Source organism: Phaethon lepturus, unplaced genomic scaffold, assembly GCF_000687285.1.
Source record: "Phaethon lepturus isolate BGI_N335 unplaced genomic scaffold, ASM68728v1 scaffold19888, whole genome shotgun sequence".
Lineage (NCBI taxonomy): Eukaryota > Metazoa > Chordata > Aves > Phaethontiformes > Phaethontidae > Phaethon > Phaethon lepturus.
Genome location: NW_010555752.1, coordinates 55,530 through 76,449, shown reverse-complemented (window position 1 = coordinate 76,449; position 20,920 = coordinate 55,530). Strand labels below are relative to the sequence as shown.

At 37.6% G+C, this 20,920-nt stretch overlaps 1 protein-coding gene across 1 annotated transcript in view; it reads right to left on the bottom strand.

Moving 5' to 3' along the window:
* ARHGAP15 (Rho GTPase activating protein 15) overlaps positions 1-20,920 on the bottom strand; it is a gene marked incomplete at its 5' end in the record, with an annotated part of 80,480 nt that overhangs the window by 25,735 nt on the left and 33,825 nt on the right. Inside the window, one exon of the mRNA XM_010292269.1 lies at positions 20,741-20,839. Coding sequence (XP_010290571.1) covers positions 20,741-20,839 — 99 coding nt within the window. The remainder of the gene's footprint in view (positions 1-20,740; positions 20,840-20,920) is intronic.

Genomic DNA, 20,920 nt, shown 5'->3' with positions numbered 1-20,920 from the left:
TACAGTTTTTATTTTATGTCTATTCTGCTAGGAACACCCTGATTTGGTTTACATTAAATAATCTATTTCTAAAATGAATAATAATTCTGTATTATACACTGCTTAGCTATGTCTTTTATTAGTCAATTTTCTACCTTGCACCTGTGGGTGTCCTGCAATATAATACTGAGGGTGATGATTCATTTCAGGAAGATCCCCTTTGGTTAGAGAGGGATAAAGAAAAGGTTTAAGAGAAATCAAAAAGGATTTGGTAATCAAGAACACTTGGAAGTTATCCATCTACTGGATATATAACATATGAGCAAATGGAAATTACTAAAATGTTTAAGTAATGCAATTCTATCCTAAATCTGAAGAGTCTCATTCTGTTTTAGTAAGGGGAGAGTGAGAGAGCAAGAATAATTCCCAGCATAGGAATGTGGGACTCTTGTGGTAAGGGATTGAGAGTTACATCACGTAAATTGAAGTCTAAACCAGAAAGTAAAGAGGAAAAATAAAACAAACAAACAAACAAGCCCCAAAACAGAATGTTAACTTTTGCTTGGATCTAACTCAGCTTGGTTCTTAACCTTTTTGGATATGTGGAAATGCAAGAATGTCACTCTGCCTGGCATAGCAATGTGTCACATTAATAGTATCAACTTGGAACCTACATAAATTATCCAGATCGAGTGAAAATGACAAACTACATTGTAAATGGGAGAATATTACATGTTGCAAAATGATCCGGAGTATACAAGTGCATTATTCTTGTTATAAATTTACTTTGTTCCAGAAATGAGGTCTGATTATCATTTCATTTGGACACTATACAATATGGCAGAGAGAAAAAAAAAAATCCAAGAATATCAAGGCAATTATAGTGTACACGTGCCATCAACTTTCTGCTCCAACAACTTTGAAAGTTAAGCCAAACCAAACCAATGCAAATTGGTGGATTTGGACATCCTTTTCATGACCACATTATCTTAGCTGGATTGTTAACAACTTATTTTGGAAATCCAATTAGGCGCAAAAGAGAAAGAGAGAGAAAAAGAGAGAGCGAGATGTCTTTATAGTTCTAATATCCTGAGTCTATGAACAATTTTCAAAGCAAATTCATTTTTAAGGGCACCTCTATCAAGAATAAAAACATCACTGTACTGCTGTCAGTGTTTCTTCATGACAGGCTATAAATACTTAAGGAACAAGTTGAAACAAAAGCTTTGCAGAGTTTCCTATCTGGTGCTGGCGTTTAAGTATAGTGGTAAAGAACGTTTCAGAAAAAAATGTCATTGTAATAAAGTCCAACTGTTGTTCACCATAGGGTGACCTTGCGTTTTGGAGTGGGGTTTATCAGGGAAGAATTGCTGGATTTTGCCCTTGAGGAGAACAAGTATTTTATTTGCTTTATATCCCGATCTCCAACTTTGCTTCTGTTTGTTTTAATGAGGAACCTGAGAACAGGATAGACCCACAATTAAAAATGACAGTCAAAAGCGTGATAACAACATCACTATTTCCACCCTAAATTTTGTAATGGTATTAGAAATGTAGGAAAGGGACTTTCTCAAGAATGCATCAGCTTAGCTGCCAAACTATAGGAACAATTTAACTATTTTAATTTAAAAATATATACAAGTACTCCTGCTGAGAAAGATAAAAGGTAACTGAACTCAGGTTTGGTTGAGATACACGAACAATAATGAACATCATATGCACTCTGCATAACTGCACGGGAGATCTTAGAAGAACACTTGTTTACGGGCATTTCTCCCACTCCTACTTCTAGTCAAAATGGAAATAACCAGTAGCAGTCTGAGCTGGAACCAGGTATTGCAGAGAAATATTAAAAAGAAAGGGGAAAATGAGAGCTTAGGTAGTGTATTTATCCAAACATATGTTTTAAAATATTGGATTTTGATATTGGTTGAGGTAGTCCTGATGCTGTATGAATTGCCTTGAATGAAACGTTCTCATTAATTCTTTTCTTTTGTATAGAACAAATCCCTTTCCCAAATCACACCGCATTCTGCCTAAGCTTAATTTACATTTGACAATATCTTCAAACTGAATATAAAAGGAAATTCTCTATGTGCAGGGGGTGTGATATACAGAAACTTCTCTCTCTGTTTTTTAACAATATTTTGAATTTAAAACATAACATTTTAAACTAGGTTTAAAGTACTAGGTAACTTCCTGCATAGCAATCCATGAAACTTTCACCATTAATATATCCTGAAATAGGTGTGGTCCCCAGGCCTGGTAGGAGTTTTGTAAAAGAAACCATCGTGCTGGATTCAACAACAAAGTGAAGTACAAACTTGAAGAAAGGCATTCTTTAGTTAGTCCTTTCATTTAAAATCAGTTATGTTCAGGGCAAAAATATTGTATTTCAAAGAAGCCTATTATGCCTTCCCATAAACAGAAAGATCATACGTTTTAAAACTGAAGTATCATTATGTAATCAGGCTGTTGTATTATAAACTATTTTGTGGGCTCAGATGCCCAGGGCTATCTTTACAAATATTTAAGAGGTCATTATCAGGGTATGTTCTCCCTAAAACTATAATTCTTTCCTCCTGTTTTTGTATGCATCTTACCAAAAATATCTGATTTATAAACAATTTTTAAAAAATTTACTAAGGGCACAGAAGTGAGACATGAAGTCATTTAAAGAACCAGAGATGCATGAATGCAGCAAAACCACCGATGTCAAGATAATGTGTCTGATAAGAAAAACACCACACACAAAACAACATGCACCAAAAATAAAGTTTCACAAAAAAGATCAATATTCGTATGACAGTAAAAGGAAAATCGTGAAGAGTAGCAAAGAATAAATGTGACATATTAAAATTTGACATTAAATGTACTGTGTCTGGATAGGGTTGCAAAAGGTACCCAGGGTTTCAGGTGAATATGGGAGCAAAAAAAAAAAATTTTTGTCTGACGCCATGGAAATCAGGGGTGAAAACAATGAGAACAACGAAACAAATTTGAGTTACACCACAGAGAGAAAAAAACATAGAGGCATTAAGAGCAAACAAGGGACACATGATGTAAAATGAAGTGCGGTGCAGAGGTGGTGTGAGCTGACGGTACTTGAACCAGCAAACCTGGTATGCGGCTTGACCAGCTTGGCTTGAAACGAGAACCAGCTCCTTTTGAACCTAAGACTATCTGAATTCAGCGTGGTTTTCAGTGTTGCTGACATCTCTATCCTGCTTTTTGGCGTTGCGTTGGGTGGGGTTAGGCGTGTCCCAACGCTCCGGGAGTGGGGCTGGAGGCTGACACTGGGATTTGCTCCACTCTGCTGGAACAAAACTTCTGCTTTGATTGTCAGAACTACCCACTTCTTGTACTCCTCCCATCAAAGGATTGCATTCATGAGGCTGAACACAACATCCCAGCTAACATCTGATATGAAAACAGGTCCCATCCCTAGTCCAGAGAAGGTACTCAGCTACCATGGAAGTGGGTGCCATACAAATGTCATGTTAGATAGTTCTACCAGACAGACAAGGAAGAGCCTGAACAGTGGGTGATAATCAGAAGTCAATCTGAAGGCAAAGAGATAACCACTCTTGTAAAAAAAATCAGTTGTCACTTATTGGTGCTCATGATGTACACCTATCTCTCATTTACAAATAAAATACGGAGAAACACTTGGAAAGACTAAGGCTGGAAACAGTGGCAGAGAGTTATTCTGATATTGTAAAAGGAGTAAGAGGGATGCACTTGGAGACTTGCTAGACTGACCTCAGCCCCAGACAGTCTACTTAAATAATTAATTTAAGACTCTATGAACAAATAATTCATAGCAAAATATAATTAATCCCAGCCAGCATAGTTTCATGGCAATCAGGGCCTTGTCTAGCAAACTTGTTGCATTTTTTGATAGGATTGTTTTTTTGACAGGATTGGTTTTTTGACAGGTCTGGCTGATAAAGGCAGTGGTGTTGAAATAGTATGTTTGGCTTTCCATGAGGCTTTTGACTTAGTACCACATGACATTTTGATTAAAGCACTTGCATTTTATGGAATTAACAGGGCATATATTACATGGATTAAAAACTGGCTCAATGACAGACCTCAAAATGTGGTAGCTAATGGGAGATATCAGTTAACAAGGTCGTAACTGGCAGAACTCTCAAGAGTGGAGCACTCAGTCCAGTACCATCTAATACCTTTATCAGAGGTATGGACAATGAAAAGAAAAAAAAATCTCTGTTGGCAAAGTAGGCAGATGACACAAAGATCAGGAAGATATTAAATAATGATGAGGACAAGTAAAGTTACAGAAGGTCTGAACTGCCACTTTAAATGGTCACAGTCCGGTTAAAATAAATTTTCATACAGAGAAACACAGGGTATATCCACTACTCTGGATGTAGGTTACAAAGGACTTGAGGGTTATTTTAAATAATTAGATGAACGTGATCTCTCAGTTCAGTGCTGTAGCAAAGAGGACTAATGTGATCCTTTGAATTATAGAAAGAGGAATATCAAAGAGAAGAAGGGAAAAGATTGCACCTCTTTGTGCGCTACAAATAGGATCTCCAGTAGAGCACTGTATTTGATACAGAAGCAAATAAAACAAAATGCAAAATATATGCTTCCTTGCTTTGTATTAAAGAGAGGGTGGAGCGATGTCCTCTCAACCGGTACTTTTCACATATTTACAGGTTCGGGACTCATGACCAGCACTGCCCAGCTGCAGGACCTGTGACAGACAAGCCCGAATTCAAGGTGGCATGAACAAGATTTTCTTTATTCTATTATTAGTAGAAATCCACACTGCATCAGAATTTAGTAAAGGCAGAGATAGTGGGGGAGAGAAGGGAGAGGAGAAATGGTGCTAGTTCTTAACACGCTAAGAAATGACTCTATAGGAGGTGTCTGACATGAGGTTCGGTGAATCTCTTTAGGAAATTAGCTAACAAGAAATAATTCTATGTTTGACTGCAATAATATCAGGAAGATGAGGGGCATTCCTACATAAAAAGAGAATCTCATTTTTCCTTGCAGTAATAACTTCAAGATGCAATGAAAGGAGAAAAGCTTGACTAAGATCTTATTGTTTTCAAGACCCTGTAGAAACTGTTTAATGGAAGCAATTACAACACTGCATACGAACATTACATACTAAGAATGAGTAACAAGTGAATATGACGGATGATATACTTTATTCTGTTTCATATCACTTGATGGTAGAATTTCCACTTAGATATTTATATACAAATAAATAAGGGTAGCGACAGTACAAAGCAAGTGCAATTTAAACTAGCACACAGTTCACTGCTATGCAGGGCTGCTGTTTAATGCCTAAATCAAGATTGCTATGCCTTCGTGTTCTTCTCTATTGTGTTGCACTGTCTTTGACATTCAAGAAGTTTATGGTTTAAAAGCCTCAGGAACAACAAGACTTACTCAGAAGGCTCCCTGTAAGAAGAAACAAAACTAAGCTTTGAAGCTATTTGTCTTGAATGAGGCCATCGAGCATGCAGCGTGTTGACTGTAATTTTGCCGTTACCTCCAATATATACTTTTGCCATCCTGATAGTTCCACTTCTTGCAGCTAAACAAAGTGACCTCATTGCTTTCCACTGTATTTTCTTTTAAACATTGGCTGGGATGATTGAGATTCAGGAATGTGGGAAAATGGATTCCCAAGCCACGTCCATCCCCTTTAATTCTGAGCTGTAATTTTTGGCTTGGCTTGAATCACAGTCATCACATTTCAGTCTGAATCTCTCTGTAAAGTGATCTTTCTTAAACATTTCTTTCACTCATCATGGGATCAGAAACAAAGCCATTCTAGTCTTTCAGCGAAACACTTACAAACGTCTTTTTACAGCAACTCACAAGAGCTGAATTTCCTTTAAAAATGTTTGAAAAAGAGGAGGTTTTCATTGCCTGATTGTCCTCTTTGTGAATCTTGTCATCTGTATGCCATGAGCTACAGCTATTTTAATCTGTTTTTGTTTGCAATCCATTTGGTGTCCGCCCAAGAAAATGCAGGTGATTCTAATTAACTTACTGCTGAAGATGTGGAAAAATCTCAATTGTGCTACAGAAAATTATACACTTAAAACCTTCCCTCTATTATTTATAACAGCTTATTAATGAAAATGATTACATGAATACATTTACCACCTGATTCATCTTTGTTCACTTTTTAAATCAACAAGGTTTATGCTAAAGGGGAAAAACCCCTACCAAATACAGACCTCAGATACAGCCATCAGCTCACTCGTTCAAAAAGAATGGCAGATGAAAAGGAAATAACATCGTCTTATTTCATGCACCACAGTATAATATCTGAAATTACCAAATGTTTGGAAATAGCCATTCTCTCTCTGTAACACATTAGTATTTAATTCTGTGATTTTTTTTTCTTTTTTGTTTGCTTGTTTGTTTTCTCTTTTAATACCTCCTTCACCACTCCTATTTGCTCTCATTTGCCGCAGTTACCGCTTCTCACGTACGGGTCAGTAGGTCCGTTCTGACCAATGCGTACCTTGCCTGAAATTAAATAGGATTTCTAGGGTTCTCTGCTGCTTTATCAAAAATATATATATATTTTTCCTTGCTTAACGAAAAAGTCTTTCTGGAGTATCAGGAATCGTCAGAAGCTGACTGGTCCTTCACAAGTTACTCTCTTGGTGGGATATAACCAGCTTCACGTCCCCAGAGATGAGCAGCTTCCAGTTCTTAGTGGCACTGGGTATTTTCTGCTAGCTACAGCTACCAACAGGCTGCTTACCACCTTCCACCAGTTACCACTTCTATTAGTCCGGGCCGTGCAATATAAGCTGTGATAGTCTTAATTTGAATGTGACGACACTGTGGATAATGCCGTTTATTTTGGGGAGAATGAAAGCCCGAATAAAGGTGGTCATTTTAGGAGAAGCTAACGATGGAAAAACTCATCCGCTGTGTGACTTGATCAGAACAGCTGGGGATGTGGTGTGGTGGGTGGGGGAGAAGAGAGCCAAGGTATTCTGTATGCTCAAGAAATATATACAACATTGCCGTTTCTTATATCCCAGCTGTGCCTGTTAACTTCTGGAAACATGTAGAGCTCAGCAATAAAGCATACTTGACTGATATTTACTGCAATGTGCATTGTAAGAGGTTTTCTGTCACACATTGCGTTCTGAAAGAGTTAAGTAACATGAAAAATACAGGCTCAAGATTATATCTGTCATGGATGAAAATACTACATTTATGCCTCATTGTAATCCATTCATTGGTTTATGGACCCTGAGCCCTCCAGGGAGTGTCACAACTCCACATGATACTGCTGAGAGCTGTATTTTGCTTTTGGATTTCTGATTTAGCTGAAAGAAGTTTAAAAACACATGTAGCCTGACAACTCCCTATTGGCTATACAACCGAGGAGGGTCAAGAGCATAAACTATTCCAGCAAAAGCCAGCTGTAACTTATGCTCACTAAACTGGCTGAAGATCTGCCTGTTACAGACAGTAGCATACAAGAAATTTATGCATTTTGCTAAATCCTCCCACTTTGGTTAAACTGTGCTTCATTTGGGGATCCATCATCACCACCATCATGCCTATGTTTTTTGAGCAACATCAGAACACTAAGGGAAATTGCACTTTGGGGGGTCCAACTCTCCTCTTAGGACTGTGTAGGACTTGCAGTTAGGTCCACTGACACCAGTAGGAACTGTGGTTAAAAGCTAAGGGACAGATACAATCCTCCAAACATCCCCTACTCCCAACGCTGATTTTAAAGAGAATTTAGTGCACAGTAGGGACAAATCTTTTCCCGTCTTTCACAATAGTGAGAGATTAAATTAGACCTCAGTAATGTCACCTCCCCATCCTGACTAGTACTGCTGCTTATTGGACTTTTAGCGGTTGGAAGCGGAAGAACTGTGCGTTTGGGCACACATAATCATCAGCCAAAATGGGTAAGGAGTTTGCATTTTCTGCACTGTAGTGCCTTTGCTTGGCAGAGAGATTTATATTTTTTTAATGACAGTGACCGGGACAGGAAATTTAGGGTGGAATAGGGATATTTAGGCTGGAAACTGAAAGTCACAGGGCTGCTTCTTCCACCATTCCTTGGCTTTTTAGAGATAGTTGAGGAGTCCAGAGAGGCCCAATACTCTTCTATATAACAGATCCATTTTTTACCTGACAGCATGAAGCTATGCTCTGTTCAAGCTTAGATGTCTCAAGCTTATCTGTCTTGTCTTCAGGAACGGGTCCTACCTAACCATCTGTGGGCACTTTCTACAGCTGGTGTGCATTGCTGGGACGCGGACGCGAACGCAGAGATTAACTGCCGTAGTTCAACAACGGTTAAAGAAATATCAGCGAGGCACTTGATAGTACTTGTTTCGTTGCATAACTCGGAAGGCTGGATCTGTTTCTTACGGTTAAAAATTAGATCAGTTAAGTTCTGGATTTCTAACAGAGGGAATGTGCAGAACCGTGCGCTAAAAATGGAGTTCGGCTCGCGTGTGTAGTTGGTAACGGTCTTTGTTTATTCATATCGTATTGTAGGCATCTATCGTTGTATTTGCTTTTTATCTTTCAGTGGGAGAAAACATGTAAAAATCAGATTGTTTAGTCTAAGGCACACTATCAGACACCTTCGGGTGTTACAGTCCGTGCCTGTGTGGAAAACTCAAAGGCTCTACTGGAAGATAAGTATGCATTGGCTATCTAACACCAACTTACTGAATTCTTAGCATTGCATATCTGTCTAACATATAAATGTGATAATACAAAGGTGTGTGTATATGTATATACGTAGACAACTTCTACTTTAATAATATCTTTCCCAGTGTGCATTGCACACATTTAAAGACACAATAATGATTAAAATCGTGGGATTCCACTGAATGCTCTTACACCTTCTTTTGTGTGATAAACCTCTAGTCTAATTAAAGTGAGCAACATTTTCCTTTTTTAACAAAAGTCATATTTAGTGTTATGAAACAGGGACATTAAGCAGCACTAGGTGAAAAAATGGAAACATTAATTTCAATATGACACAAACCTATTGTTATTTTCCATTTATTTTGCCATCTTAGCTGCAGGACTCTGCAGTTATATATATATTATTTTTCCTATCATTTCCACTATATTTACTGTCCCCAAACAGGTTCAGGTAACTTAAAAGCTTTTTTTCTTTCTCCATTTAATTTGGTCAAAATCTGAACCACCACCAAAGCAACATTCAGCAAAAAATGTAGTCAAGCTATCTACAGAAACCATAAAAATCCTGAACTGGGTTACAAAGAGTGACAAGTACCAAAACTCAAGAGAGTAGCACATACTTCATTACTTTTGGCAGAAGCAACTCTGTAGTTTTCATTTTATTTTTTGACATGCGTTCCATGGTATACTACATTAAAATAGCACATAACTTGTGTATGAATTGCACAGGAACCCCTGAAAAAAGGCTGCTTAAGTATAGTCTGAAATGGAACAAATTGCTTTCTACTTTGAAATATGAAAAAAAAAATCACAATGAAATACACATAATATAACTGAAATACAACAGAGACATGCAAGAAATACAGAAAAATACTGATTGCTCATGAGAAAAAAACCTAGTTGCTGGCAATAAAATGCACTGGATATTTGTTAGCTGAATTTTGGGTGAAGTAAATGTATAAATATGAGTATCATCTGGTATTTTCATGCAAGATAATTATTTTAAAATTTGAAGCTACGGGAAGAATTTTGATTTGAATCATTGTCTTTGTATCTTAATGCTGACTGTGACACGGAATGATGTAACAAAGGTAGAAATCCAATCTCATTGCTTTTACTAGGATTCACACAGACCCTCTGGTATTTCTGAAGGCTTGGAAAGGCAAAGTTGGCATACAGTGTTTTCCGTATCTAATTTCCTTCTTTGGTGAAAATGCCAGTAATTATTAATGACATTTACAAGACAGTTGCAAAGTTTCTAACACAAACTCTTACTGTATGCTGAGCTCTTTGTGTTCTTTGTTTTTTTTAATGTATAACACATCAGAATACAAAAATGCAACTGCAATAGAGGTAATAAAAGAAATCATTGTAAACAATTTCTAGTGTGCACATTCAGATACTTTTCAAACATCAATATATCGTGACTGTTTGCAAAGTATCAAAAAAGATTGTGTCTTTGCTCAGTGATGGTAGAAGGGCTCCTGCGGAAAAAGCTCTGTCACTGGATCAGTGCTATTTATGACCAGAGAGTAGCCACCGCTGCAGGGATAGTCTTGCAGGTCATAGATCAGGACGTTAAATAAAGTGCTTTGTGAGCTCCTCGGTTTTAGCGGTAAAGCAGGAAAACCTGATTGCCTAAAGAGCCCCCTTCCACCTTCCTGTTTCGATTTCAGTCTGGCTTACAGTTTTTGAGAATTTTAATAATTGTGTTTTCAGTGGTTAGAGTAGATGCTCAGCTTGTTCAAAGTTAAGTTTATAGGCTAAGCGAAAGCTGTGTTCGTTAGAAGAGGATGTATCTTATCTTTCTACTAAAGTTTATTAAAAATATGTAACACCTGATAATTTAACACCAAACGAGTGGCTGCTAAATTTCCCCCTCTCTCCGTCTCTGTCTCACACACACACATCTACACACAAACAGAGGAATGCTTCTTGACTGCCAAACTATGTGCCAAGATTTTGTTCACTTTAATCTCAATCATATGAGTTAGAGAACCATGAAACAAAGTTTCTACCAAGTATGCTGACAGATTTTTAGTTCTAGTGGCTCCACAGGGCATCACTACAAGTACGCTAAGAAACTTTTCTTATTAAAGATTTCTGAGCTGATCCGTTTTCCATTTAAGTCAACATGAGCAGTATCACCATAAAGAACTCAACACTTGCTAACTGATACCATACACTCATCAAAATTATTTCATTTCTAAATAAACAAAAAGCTGTGGTACCTCCAGCACCATTGTGTGGTTACTGCTGGCACAGGAAAGCCATTTGGTGGCAGCTACTTTGATGAGTTGTGTCACGTAACACACTGTCAGTTCAGGACTGACAAATCTCAACATACGGTTTGAAATATGGGGGGAAATTTTTCCGGGGAAGATGAGGGGAAGAAGCATGGAATAACCTCTTTCTGTCTTTTGAGGACTTTCTTAGTTTCTGGGTGAACACATCTCAGAGAAGACCCATCACCTTACCCTTGGTTTGGAGGGGTCCATCGTGATTTTAAGAGCCTCACTATTACCTGTAAATAGCCCATAATCTGGGCAACTTAACAAGTTCTTGTTCTTTGTTTTAAAATCCTGAGAGAAAACCTGGATATTTACAGTTCTGATCCAAATATATAAAGCCTAAGGCCCCGATCCAACAAAACACTGAAACATTTCCTTAGCTGTAAGAAGCAACCATAGACCACAAAATAGATCTATTCGGGTCCTTAAAGGGAAGTCTCCGTCTGTTTTGGTGGACAGGGGCTGGTATCAGGAAAGCAGGAATGATAGAATGCAAAAACCTCTATCGGTTACGAAGCAGAATAAACATGAGAAACCAGCATCTAATAGCAATGCCTGTTTCCCAAGAATTTCAGTTATTTGAAATGCATCGTCTCTGACACCAAAAAAATAGGTGCGTGAAGGAACCGTGCAGAGAGAGCTGGATCGGGCTGGCTGGGGCTGCTCGGGATCCGGGCGATACGGTTCTGTTGTGTTATGAAACAAAATGGCCACATTTTGCTCTCATTTACATATATGTCATTCCTCCCAAACCAGGGAGCATTGTTTGTCTGCGTGAAGACAAAAAGAGGTTGGTTTGCTATATAATTAGATCCATGATCCGTGAGGATCCCGACTGTAATAAAACAATCTGCTAAGCGAATATACGACGGGAGATCTTTAAAAGACTTGTTAATTCCTTGGGGGTTTATCATGCAGCAGCCAATTTAGGGACAATTCAGTTACTAGATTGCTAACAATATCCGTTTCATAAATTCAGGGGAGTAAACTGAGCTAAAAAATCTTCTCTTAAAGGAGGGAAAACCTTAACAAAAGCCTCCTTTTTAAGCTGCCCTCTCAGTTTGCCCTCCGCCTTGCTCCTGAAGCTTTCTGTTGGTACAATTTCTCCCACTTAGGTATCAATCCCATTAGACTGCTATATTATATGGTTAAAACATTGATGTAACACTAGCTGCTACAGCAAATAATTGAAGTAATAAACTACAACTGCAGTTATTTGCTCTCTTGAATTGCAGTCAGAAAAAAGGAGACAGGGTTTTTCAAACTGACCCCACAGTGTTGCATACAGACAGCAAAACTTTTTTTACTGCGTTTTCTTCGGTTGCTGTAAAACTTTTTTGAAAAAAATATAGTGTAGTTGTAGTAATTTATTTTTTTTCCACAGGAAAAGCAATTAGTCTACAATGTGGAATTATGCCTTCATAATTTTATTTAAAAAGCGTAACTTCATTTTTAAGCAAGAAAGATGTTGAAAGAATCTGAAACTACAACTACCTCTTTTTTTTCCCCTAAAGGAACTTAATGGAGTTAACTTTTTTTTTGGTGTGTGTGTGTGAACATCTCCTCTAGGCCAAGACTCATTTTGTCAAGTGTTAGCCCAAAGTGTTCTATTAACGGCTGAACTGCAAAGTCTGACTAAATGGGGTTTGCAGTGGAAATACTGCCAGCTCCTCGTCTGTGATGGCATGTGTACTGTACCAGGGCATAGTGCCTCGCATCCTCGGTGTATTCAGGAGGAAAAGAGAGGGGTTTTGTGTCTATCTTTTTATCTTTTTCATGCCTAGGAAGTGGACACCTTCATGTGTGAGCTTCCCTGACTCTGACCAGGGGGTATGTCAGGACCTTCATTTTCTCTTTGGCACAGAGTAAGCACCAGAGACAGTCAGCTGGCTTTAAATTTCTCTAGACTTTTCGTTTCAGCATGTACAAATGTCAACTACTTGATTTACAAAGTATATTAACATTATTTTAATATCGAGGAAATGTTGTTTGATTCTTTTTTATTTCACAGGTTAAGTGGTTTATTTTATTTATTAAGCCTATTGAAAAAGATTTTATGGAAAATTCTGAAGACAAAATGCCCTGTTTCCTTCTACATGTTCACTAATAGATATATTATACAATGCTAGAAAAAGGCAAAAGGCCAAACTCATCTCTGGTGTAATTCCAGTAAAAGCAATAAAATTACACAAGGCATGAATTTGGCCCAGGCATTGTAAATGTTACTCTGGTGCACACTGAGTGTCTGCTTGTTGTTACTGGCAAGGTTTAAAATACAAATCCCCATTTTTTTCATAGAAATGGATACATTTCTCTGGCACAGATTAATCAATGAAACAGGTATCAGGTAACTATGACAAAGACGGCAACTGGTTCAAATGCCTGCCTTTTTTATGGCTTTTTCTTCGTCTAGCTGACTTACCATCTCTGCTTTCAATTTTTAAAAATATATATTTATTTGCTCTTTTGTGCATTGTCATTGTGGGGCTTTTTTCCTTTCTTTTTTTTTTTTTTCCCTGCTGTTGTCTCCTTTTCTCTAATTTGTCTTGTATGCCCTTCCGTGATGTTTCCTGTTGACACTTCTTGATATTTTTTCTAACTGAGAATGTGGCTTTCTAGCAGACACAGAGGCCCCAGAGTGAATACCCTTCAGAGCCAATTCTGACTTGGACCTTGCACAACACTATTAACTGGCTCTTACTCTAAGAAAGGTGGCTATAGCGGGATTGCCTGAGCCTGAAGACAGAAATGGTTGAGGAAAGCTTGCCAATATGTTTGCACTAAATTCAACCACTCTTCATTTCTACTCAAAAGAAGAATTAAAAAAAAAAAAAAAAAAAAGCCCAAAACTCAGTCACAAACTTGCAAAGACTTTTCTCAGAACTTTGTTGTTTTGTATCGCATTCATTTGTATGTTTAAGTTTATGCTTCTTGGCCCCTTTAAAGTAAACATAGTTCAATGCCCTCAGAAACAGTTTTCTTCAGCCCACTAGAATTCCCTGGAAAAAGGCTTTATCTGCTGAACTGCTGGATATTTGTGTGTATGTGTAACTTTTTTTCCTATCAGCTTGTTTTGTTTCCTTTTTTTTTTTTTTTTTTAAATTCTGTGCATATAAAAGTTGGGAGCAGAAGCCTCCTTGGAACAAGATAGAATCATAAAAGACTTCAGGAATCTCATCACAAGCTAAACAGTACAAATCGCACATTCTTCATGGAAGTATTAGCTTTTAGTGCGTGCCTGGATCCAAGCATAATAGATTATCCCAAAGTGGGAAAGAATGAACAGTACAAAATTAGCAGAACTGGGAGCTCAGATCATTTGGTGGAGCAATATGATCTCTGTACTTTCAGGGTACTGAATTCTAAAGCCACTGGAAACAGTATGTAAAATTATATCACAGTAAGCAAGGAAGCATGTGTAGGCCTGGGAGGAGGGAAAAAAAAAGTTTGGAAAATACCTTTCCAGAGGAGAATAAGTACTGAAAATCAGTGAATGAGCTTGCAGGAAACAAACTGCTATTCAGGAACAGTTTCTTGCTCTGAGGATAGAAATATGCTAAAAGATACCATAAAGAGAAAACACAAATAAAATACATTTCAGTGGTTATTCAGGGGCCAAGTGCTGTTGGAGAATAATCTTGCACTCAGACAGAAACATAAAACTGCCCTGTGCAGAGGATAGGTTGGTCTCCTGGGGTTTCCCTTCTTCTCAAGGAAACCTTGCCAGAACAAATCCTTTATGCCACCGGCTGACGGGTTTGGTCCACTCGTGCTGGGAAGTAGCCCAGGAACACTGCGTTTAATGGATGCTCCAGGACAGTGGTGAGCACACCGGCAAAGCTACCCTGTACTTTCCAGCTGCCTTCTTCAGGTCCTCAGGGAAGGGACTAAAGCATTCTTGGGAACTAAATACATAAAAAATACCGCTTAAGCTGAATACGCCCTGGCGGAGCAAGTTGCTGAACAAAAATCTAATAACATGGAGGATTACAACGCGTGTAGAGACGCGCAAGCTGCTAGAGGTTGTAAACAGTGGCTGTTCATACATATCTTGGCTGCACAGGCCTCATGTCTTCTGCCATCTTCGCTGGGCTCCTATAACCCACTAACTACACCCCACCAAAGTTAGTGATCCCAGCACGGGAGTCACCAGCTTCAGGAGGTGTTCGGGATTTTTTTTTCCTATTCTGCTGCAGTGTTTTCTTCCATAAGAAAATGAGATAGCATTAAATTGTTTTAAAAACTCATTTTTTCCTAGCTAGGTAAATATATTCACAACACAACGTATTTTTAAAACTCATTCCCTCTTTGCTTAACTCCTTAAGATAAGCAACTCTCCTTTGTGTAAACTTACTACCAGAATACTGACTACCTTTTAAGCAGTATATGATTTAGAAGGTAATGAAATATCACTTTCTTTTTCTTTTTTTTTTTTTCTAAATAGGTTTTAAAGTGCTTTTAGCTGCACTTTAGCTTTTAGATTAAGAGATAAAACTGATGAAAGGGACACAACCTTCTGTCACAGGACAGCATGGCATTTGGGAGGTGAGGTAGTTTAAAATACCATTTTTATCTTCATTTCTCTTCATCAGGATGACTGTATTTCTTTACTACATCACATAAGGTACTTTATCTTTGCCCATAAAGACATTTTCTTCCTTAAACACTGAATATTCTGCGGTATGAGACTCTGTGTGTATTTCTGCAATGACGTTACGCATAATCGAATCACAGCTATGGACATTAAAGCCAAATTGAGTCTTGGTTTTAGGTCCTTCGGGCTGCCAAACTTTGGATACCTTTAAGAAACCTGATTTTCAGAGAGCAAAGGCTTAAAACGTCCTTCAAAACCCTGTCTTCTTAAAACTGCACACCCAGCCTAACGGTCACTTCTGAAGTCTCCCTAACGTACCCGGTCCTACCCCAGCAGAGCAGTCCCCAGACCAAGAGCCCTACTCTGCACAGGGACCTTTTGTCACTGCTCTTACTTCAGATGATTTGTTCACTGGGGCTCAGAGCAACGAAACCCAGTAAATAATACATTGAACAAACAGAGAAGATAACAAAAGGAAATAGTTAAGGTACTATAATAATTTTAGCCATTCTTTTTTCAGGTCACTATAATCTGCCCAAAGATAACTAATTGTTCAAAGTAAACATTCCACTCCAACCACAAAAGGAATCCATTACACAAACATATAATTCACAGTCATTTTTAGTGGGTTGTAAACAGTTTGGAATGAGCATAAAATGGGACAAAAATCAAAGTGAGCATTTAGAAATGAAAAAGTGTTTGCTACAAAAGGTCAGTCCCTTTACTTGGCAAACTATGTAGAAAAGCCTGGGAAAATGTTGAACACACAAGCAGTAAGGGAATTTTAAAGCCAACAACCTCCCTGTTTCTTTAAACAGACATCGGAACCTATAACTGGATCCTGTCAAACAAACGACAGCAAAAAAACATAACAGCTGCTAAGAAGTAAAGTTGAAAGATAAAGTTTTCTAAGCTAAGAACCTTCTCAGAAGTGGACTAAAGGTCTTTCTTAAATCTTTAAGCAAGGTTATGGATCCCAGGGTGGCTTTTAGGCATTGAATCAAATATGTAATTTTGTGTATCATTCCTGTCAGAGCATCCTGTGCTCCAAGAAAAGCAACAGAAAACAATGTCTGCAATGTCCAGTTTAGAATGGAAACGGTACCTGTAATCATCAGCCTTGCTGCCTGCAGTGCCATTTTTCAAGTCATTTAGGCTGATCTGAGAACACTAACTTGGATTTGGGAATGGAGGCAGAAAATGAAGGACGTTTCAAAAGAGAGATGAAAGTTAAATTATATTTCCCTGGAGCATTAGTACTGTATTTCTTTACAAAACCTAAACTATACTGGATACTCTCGATAGGTTTCGGATACTGACTGCTCGGGGTGTTCATTTACTCTGTCATTAGACACACAGACAAATTATCATCCCTGGAAAAGAGGTCAGTATCGGACTGTTTTCACACGATAAAGCTCTACTATGAGAAGTACTGGGTGGCATTTTGTTTAGGTACAACGCAGACTGGTATTTTTATTTTTTTCATGCGTTCTAGTCATGCCTTTCACATATTTAAAAAAAAATTATATAAAAAACCGGCCAGGGTTTTTTGAGAAGTACTGGGTGGCATTTTGTTTAGGTACAACGCAGACTGGTATTTTTATTTTTTTCATGCGTTCTAGTCATGCCTTTCACATATTTAAAAAAAAATTATATAAAAAACCGGCCAGGACTTTTAAAGGGTCATGGATAACAAAATAAATAGGAGACTCAAGAAATGACTGGAAATAATATCTGGCCTAGAAACACCAAAAATCTTGCAATGGGCCCCACCCTTGGCAGGAGCGCACAGCATGTGAATTATAGTACACTGGGAGGATTGTCCCAGGCTTTCCTTGCTGCACTGCTCAGCTCAGGGTTGGGGTTACCTATCAGAGACTTTCTGGGGAGAAGAAAGAGCGTGGAATACAGATTGAAAAAGGCAGGTCAACCGATAGCCTCAGAAAAGCCTGAGGTTCATCCAAAAGTAGATGTTGATGGCAAAGTAAAAGCCTACACAGAAAAAACAAGGAATACACTGTTCCATCAGAAACTTTCCCTCCAAGTCCCTGAGAAAGCAGAAAGTGAAGAAACACTAGAAATGTTTCAGCAGCCACTGTATTTCTTCAGTGTGATCACTGCACGGTACAGAATTATTCTCTTATCCTCACTGGATCACATCATATATGTGGGAGCTGTTTCCTATTTAGGAAACGTTGCATTAGATACCAAGGGTACAACGCTCTTTGCATAGTTACTATTGGCTTCAGTGGCACAGGTCTGTATAGCTAAATACTCGGGACAAGCTGTTAATCAAAAATTATGGATGAATAAATAGTACAGGAAGAATGAAGAAAAAAACTGAGCTTGATAAAAAAAAAATGTATTAAATGTCACAACTGCCTTGCAAGTTTACAAGAACGGGCACATTTTTATTGACTCTCCTTATGAAAGTCCACTACCAGTTCTGTAAGATGGCTGAGTAAATGTAGAAAGACCTTCTCCTTCCTAGTCCTATTTCAATAACTAAAAACAACAGACGAGGCTGAAAAAATGGAATTCACTCTTGAACAAGTGAATCCTGGCCAGACAGATAAATATGCATTATTGTGTGAGAATTTTTAGACCAGACCTTATAAAGCACCCTTGTCCTGAAATGGTGAATAAGCTAACAGTAGCCTGGGGGATAAATGACCAAAACCCGATCTAAGTTGCAGCAAAGTAATTTCAGAATAATTCCTTTGATTTCAATGTAGATATTCATTTAAAAATAAAAAACTAAACAGGAAACCCTGCCAAAAGTTAATGACACCCTCTACATTTTTAATCTGTGGGAGAATATTACCACAGTTGGATATTGTACGTAACCTCATCTACACAGGAAAATGTATTAATTAATATGGTTTATTCAGATCACTGCTAGACTTTCTTTCTGTGCACAGCGATAATGTTTTAAAAATCAGAAAAACAAATAGAAAATCAATAGGTAAATAATAATTAAAGCCATGAGCTTATAAATAAGAACACAACCATTCAGCAAAGTACGAATGTTTTCTAACACTTAGGGTTAGTCTCTTATGGTCTTTTTTCCTAATAATCCTTTATCTGAAATGAAGCACGCAAGTAACATTTTTGGTACAGTTACAGTATGTAGATGATATATTTTCTAAATAGGAAAAAAAGCTTTTTTACAACAGCCAGTATGCCAGCTGTACTGAGTATCTAGGCCATCTTACTAAGACTATGAAAGTAAACATACAGTTTTCATTAAATGTGCCTTTCCCATAATTGGTACATAAGTATTTCCCATGACTCTGCAGTTGAGTATCTTGGCTGGAGGCATATCTGGCCATTAAGAGGAGGGCTTCAGATCTGTTGAGTCTCAGCCATGCCGGGAGACTTGGCACCTCCACATACTGCTTCCTAATACCAACCCCGGTATAAAATGTCATCAGAAGCTTGCATAAACATTGGACTTAGCTTCACATAAATTACTGCTGTCCTGAGATAGTTTATGCCAGAACTTAGCAAAAACAACACTTTGAGTAAATAGAATGTGAATAAATGCAAGCATCTTAATCCAAGAAAATAATAATAGAAAAAAAACCTGTATATCAAATACAAACTCATAAATACAGCGATAAAATGAAGTTTTATCTCACGCCATATGATTAGCTTTTATTTACATACCAGACTAACTAAAAGGGGTAGACTTCTCTGAAGTCACAACAAGTTTGAAGGAAACGTGAGAACAATAATGCAAAACTCCGAAAGATGGACTCCTCTGAAGAAACAGTGATATTTTCATTTTCTTCCATCAACGTTTCTCTGATAATCACACAGACAATAAACATCTAATTACGTTTCTTGGATTTTTCTATTACAGTTAAACATTGCAGAGACCTCTGGCCTCACTTCTCCTGGAGGAGTGGTCAGATACCACAAAACATCTATGAAATATCTAGTGCATCTTTTGAAGAACCTGTGCAAAGATTGTAACCAGTCAATTAGACATGTTCTGCATGGCGTGGCATTTTTATAATCTAATCTCTGCCTTTCCTTTTCACGTCTGAATTTCTCTTCACAATTCCTCCTCTATTAATAGTCACTTCACACATTTCTCCCCTTTCTTTGTCTCTTTCTTTATCCAGCCTCCAGCCTTCCTCCAAAAAACCAATGCTACTATCTCCCCCTACTGAACGATCTCCACTTTGTTAGTCTCTGACTTCCTGCCAATCATTCTGGGAATAATAATATCCCAATGCTCTCTTTGCTGTATAATTAAAGCATGAATTTCTCAGAGTTTGAAACTCCAGGGTAGTTTTATTGCACCTTTCACTATAAAACCAGGTAACAATGATGGAATTAAAATAGCTTTTTCCTTTGTGGTTAACGGTCTAAGTATCTTTTTATTTTTCATTGGTTCTCTTGTTCTGAGACTCCAGTATATGGCAGTGACAATGGGTTCACCCAGCCTTATTCTGAAAATAAATTTTCTATCTTTTGCAAGATATATGTTTCCCCAGATCCCTGGAACAAGTTGTAAACTTGTAACAGATGGTGATGAAGCCTCACATTTTTATACAATACATTTTAAGATTCTGCATCTACAGCATGTACCTTCCAAAGAAAATGACCTTCAATGAGAGAAGATACACTCTGAAGAGAGGAAGGCAGGCAACGGTGTTAAGCACATCTTTTTATACCATGAAATCCTTCTTATTAAATTAATCAAAACTTTTAATGAGTATGAATACTCATTCCAATATTCTTACAATATTATGGCTTGTTAAAATAACTGTAAAAATTAGACACCTGCACATATTAAAAAAAAAATATGGTCACACTAGAACAACATTTATTTTGGTTAAATACAGTTCAGGATTTAGGAAAAAGTATTGGCATTATGCTCACTGGAGAGTTCAGAATGAAAGTTACTGACATTTTATTGACGTTTAGCATTTGCTTACCCAGAGAAAGACTAAAACAACAACATGTCAAACAAAATATAAGGAATAATCAGCACGAATGGGTTCTATTAGTGTCTTATCATATAAAGAAAATGAAGATACAGAATGTGATGTAGTTCAGTTCATAACTATATCATAAATTGAACTGCCTGCCTATCCTGGCAATTCGAGCAGAGTTTTGATTACAAATAGGGAAAAAAAATTGTGTTAAATATTAAGGTACTCACCTCTTCTTTCAACAGCTTTTATACACAGTCTTACAAACTGAGGGACTGTAGATTTCTCGTGCTCACAAACCAAGTGCAAATGGGACCCAAAAATTTGATCTACATTTGGAAAAAAAGAGGAAAATATATTAAGGCATATTATTAGTAGTGGGATTTTTCTCTCTTCTGAGTTTGCATATT